The 4,868-nt window shown below is 51.4% G+C and overlaps 1 protein-coding gene across 1 annotated transcript in view; it reads left to right on the forward strand.

Moving 5' to 3' along the window:
* TGFB1 (transforming growth factor beta 1) overlaps nucleotides 1–4,868 on the forward strand; it is a 9,781-nt gene that overhangs the window by 3,368 nt on the left and 1,545 nt on the right. Inside the window, exons 2-5 of the mRNA XM_032441684.1 lie at nucleotides 7–174; nucleotides 1,996–2,113; nucleotides 2,817–2,900; nucleotides 4,574–4,724. Coding sequence (XP_032297575.1) covers nucleotides 7–174; nucleotides 1,996–2,113; nucleotides 2,817–2,900; nucleotides 4,574–4,724 — 521 coding nt within the window. The remainder of the gene's footprint in view (nucleotides 1–6; nucleotides 175–1,995; nucleotides 2,114–2,816; nucleotides 2,901–4,573; nucleotides 4,725–4,868) is intronic.

Consider the following 4,868-nt stretch of genomic DNA (forward strand, 5'->3'; position numbering starts at 1 on the left):
TTGGAGCGCTGGCGCCCGCAGAAACACGGCGTGTATTTCGTGTTCAACGTGTCCCGGGTTCGGGCCGAGGTGGGGGGGGAAGCGCTGCTGCACCGAGCGGAGCTCAGGATGCTGCGGCAAAAGGCGGCAGACGGAACCGGAACCGGAACCGAACAGCGGCTGGAGCTGTACCAGGTGGGATGGGTGTTTGGGGTCAATGTGATGGCTTTAGGGTCATTGAGGTGGCTATGGGGTCAGTGTATTGGCTATGGGGTCATTGAGGTGGCTATGGGGTCATTACAATGGCTATGGGGTCATTGTGATGGCTATAGGGTCATTGAGGTGGCTATGGGGTCAGTGTATTGGCTATGGGGTCATTGAGGTGGCTATGGGGTCATTACAATGGCTTTGGGGTCATTGAGATGGCTATAGGATCATTACAATGGCTTTGGGGTCATTGAGGTGGCTATGGGGTCATTGAGGTGGCTATGGGGTCATTGAAGTGACTATGGGGTCATTGTATTGGCTATGGGGTCATTGTGATGGCTATGGGGTCAGTGTATTGGCTTTGGGGTCATTGAGGTGGCTATGGGGTCAGTGTATTGGCTTTGGGGTCATTACAATGGCTTTGGGGTCATTGAGGTGGCTATGAGGTCATTACAATGGCTATGGGGTCATTGTGATGGCTATGGGGTCAGTGTGATGGCTATGGGGTCAGTGTATTGGCTATGGGGTCATTGAGGTGGCTATGGGGTCATTGATGTGGCTATGAAGTCATTATAATGGCTTTGGGGTCAGTGTGTTGGCTATGGGGTCAGTGTGATAGCTATGGGGTCAGTGTGTTGGCTATGGGGTCATTGAGGTGGCTATGGGGTCATTGAGGTGGCTATGGGGTCATTGTATTGGCTATGGGGTCATTGATGTGGCTATGGGGTCATTGTATTGGCTTTGGGGTCATTGAGGTGGCTTTGGGGTCATTGAGGTGGCTATGGGGTCAGTGTGATGGCTTTGGGGTCATTGAGGTGGCTATGGCGTCATTGTATTGGCTATGGGGTCATTACAATGGCTTTGGGGTCATTGAGGTGGCTTTGGGGTCATTGAGGTGGCTATGGGGTCAATGTGATGGCTGTGGGGTCATTGTGATGGCTATGGGGTCATTGTATTGGCTATGGGGTCATTGTGATGGCTATGGGGTCATTGTGATGGCTTTGGGGTCATTGTGATGGCTATGGGGTCATTGATGTGGCTATGGGGTCATTATAATGGCTTTGGGGTCAGTGTATTGGCTATGGGGTTATTGAGGTGGCTATGGGGTCATTGTATTGGCTATGGGGTCATTGAGGTGGCTATGGGGTCATTGAGGTGGCTTTGGGGTCATTGATGTGGCTATGGGGTCACTGAGGTGGCTATGGGGTCATTGAGGTGGCTTTGGGGTCATTACAATGACTATGGGGTCATTACAATGGCTTTGGGGTCAGTGTGTTGGCTATGGGGTCAGTGTGATAGCTATGGGGTCAGTGTGTTGGCTGTGGGGTCATTACAATGGCTTTGGGGTCAGTGTGTTGGCTATGGGGTCATTGATGTGGCTATGGGGTCATTACAATGGCTTTGGGGTCATTGAGGTGGCTTTGGGGTCATTGTGTTGGCTTTGAGATCATGATGGCTTTGGGGCTGTGATGGCTTTGGGGTTATTGCAGTGACTTGGGGGCCATGGTGGCTTTGGGGTCATTGCTTTGGCTTTGGGGCCGCTGTGATGGCTTTGGGGTTGTTGTGTTGGCTTTGGGGTCATTGATGTGGTTTGGGCTCATTGTGTTGGCTTTGGGGTCATTGAAATGCATTTAGGGCTGTAATGTCTTTGGGGTCATTGATGTGGTTTGGGCTCATTGCGATGGCTTTGGGCTCATTGCGATGCCTTTGGGGCTGTAATGGATTTGGGGTCATTGAGGTGGTTTGGGCTCATTTGGGGCCGTGTTGTTTTCAAGCCCCCCTCCCCCCCCCCCCCTTTGTTCCCCTCAGGTTTATGGCAACAATTCCTGGCGGTATCTCCATGGCCGCTCGGTGCGCGCCACGCCGGAGGATGAATGGCTTTCCTTCGATGTCACCGACAGCGTCCAGCAATGGCTCAGCGGCACCGGTCAGACCCCAAAAACACCCCAAAAACAGCCCCAAAACACCCCAAAAACAGCCCAAAAACAGCCCAAAAACAGCCCAAAAACCACCCTAAAAACACCCTAAAACCACCCACAAACCCACCCCAAAACCACCCCAAAAACCACCCTAAAAACACCCCAAAAACACACCAAAAACCACCCTAAAAACTCCCACAAACCCACCCCAAAAACATCCTAAAAACCACCCTAAAAACACCCCAAAAACTCCCACAAACCCACCCCAAAAACACCCTAAAAACCACCCTAAAAACACCCCAAAAACACCCCAAAAACCACCCTAAAAACACCCACAAACCCACCCCAAAAACATCCAAAAAACCGCCCTAAAAACCACCCTAAAAACACCCCAAAAACACACCAAAAACCACCCTAAAAACACCCACAAACCCACCCTAAAAACACCCTAAGAACACCCACAAACCCACCCAAAAACACCCCAAAAACCCCTAATAACACCCTAATCCCACCCCTAAACCAATCCCAAAACCCATCCTAAAACCACCCCAAAAACCCCCTAATCCCACCCCAAAACCCACCCCAAAACAACCAAAATCCCACCCCAAAACCACTCCAAAACCCCCTAAAACCCCCTAATCCCACCCCAAAACCCACCCTAATAACCCCCTAATCCCACCCCAAACCCCCCTTTGTTCCTCTACCCCACAGACCCCCTTGGTGTGTTCAAGCTGAGTGTGCACTGTCCCTGTGAGCCGGGCCACGTGGCCGAGGAGATGCGCATCTCCATTGAAGGTAACACAGACCCCAAAAAGACCCCATTAAACTGTGGGGTCATTAAGGTGGTTTGGGGTCACTGTGATGGCTTTGGGGCCATTATAGCTTTGGGGTCATTGGGATGGCTTTGGGGGCTTTGTTGTTTTTGTGCCTCCCACACTGACCCACCATCCCAACCCCCATCAACCCCCATCAATCCCAGTCCTAATCTTCATCAATCCCAATCCTAATCCCCATCACTCCCCATCCCAATCGATCCCAATCCTAATCCCCATCCCCATCACTCCCCATCCCAATCCCAATCAATCCCAATCCCCATCAATCCTAATCCCAATCAATCCCATTCCCAATCGGTCCCAATCCCCATTGCTCCCCATCCCAATTGTAATCCCATTCCCTATCCCCATCACTCGCCATCCCCATCCCAATCCCAATCAATCCCAATCCTAATCCCAATCCCCATCACTCCTAATCCCCATCAATCCCAATCCCAATCCCTCACAATCCTAATCCCAGTCCCCATCGCCGTCACTCCTAATCCCATTCCCAATCACTCCCAATCCCCATTAATCTCAATCCCCATCACTCCCCATCCCAATCCCAATCATTCCCATCCTAATCCCAATCCCCATCAATCCTAATCCCAACCAATCCCATTCCCAATCAATCCCAATCCCATCCTAATCCCAATCCCCATCACTCCCAATCCCCATTAATCTCAATCCCCATCACTCCCCATCCCAATCAATCCCAATCCTAATCCCAATCCCCATCAATCCTACCCAATCAATCCCAATCCTATCCTAATCCCAATCCCTATCACTCCTAATCCCCATCAATCCCAATCCCAATCCCTCCCAATCCTAACCGCAATCCCCATCACCATCACTCCTAATCCCATTCCCAATCAATCCCAATCCCCATCAATCCCAATCCTAATCCCATTCCCAATCACTCCCAATCCCCATTAAATCTCAATCCCCATCACTCCCCATCCCAATCAATCCCAATCCTAATCCCAATCCCCATCACTCCTAATCCCCATCATCAATCCCAATACCAATCAATCCCAACTCCCATCAATCCCATTCCTAAGCAATCCCAATACCAATCTCCATCACTCCTAATCCTAATCCCAATCCCCATTGCCATCACTCCTAATCCCAATCCCCATCAGTCTCAGTCCTAATCCCATTCCCAGTCAATCCCAATCCCATCCTAAACCCAATCCCCATCACTCCTAATCCCCATCATCAATCCCAATCAATCCCAATCCCAATCACTCCCAATCCTAATCCCAATCCCAATCCCCATCACTCCCAATCCCAATCCCAATCCCTCCCAATCCTAATCCCAATCCCAATCCCCATCACTTCCAATCCCAATCCCAATCATTCCCAATCCTAATCCCATTCCTAATCCCAATCACTCCCAACCCTAATCCCAATCCCAATCCCCATCAATCCCAATCCTAATCCCATTCCCAATCACTCCCAATCCCAATCAATCCCAATCCCAACCCTAATCCCAATCCCAATCACTCCCAATCCTAATCCCATTCCTAATCCCAATCCCCATCACTCCCAATCCCAATCCCCATCACTTCCAATCCCAATCCCAATCATTCCCAATCCTAATCCCATTCCTAATCCTAATCACTCCCAACCCTAATCCCACTCCCAATCCCGCAGGCTTTGAGCAGCAGCGCGGTGACATGCAGAGCATTGCCCGCAAGCATCGCCGTGTGCCGTACGTGGTGGCCATGGCGCTGCCGGCCGACAGGGCCAACCAGCTGCACAGCACCAGGAGGCGGCGCGGCCTCGATGCCGACTACTGCTTCGGGTAGGGGCTCAACTGGGACCCCCACATTATAGGGGGGATATAGGGGGGGTAGTGGGCCTGCCCAGTAGGGTTGGGGAGGGTAATGGGGGGGGTAAAGGGGAGTAAAGGGGTGGTAAAGGGGGTTAATGGGAGGGTATGGGGGGT

Source organism: Coturnix japonica, unplaced genomic scaffold (genome assembly GCF_001577835.2).
Source record: "Coturnix japonica isolate 7356 unplaced genomic scaffold, Coturnix japonica 2.1 chrUnrandom487, whole genome shotgun sequence".
NCBI classification, from domain to species: Eukaryota; Metazoa; Chordata; class Aves; order Galliformes; family Phasianidae; genus Coturnix; species Coturnix japonica.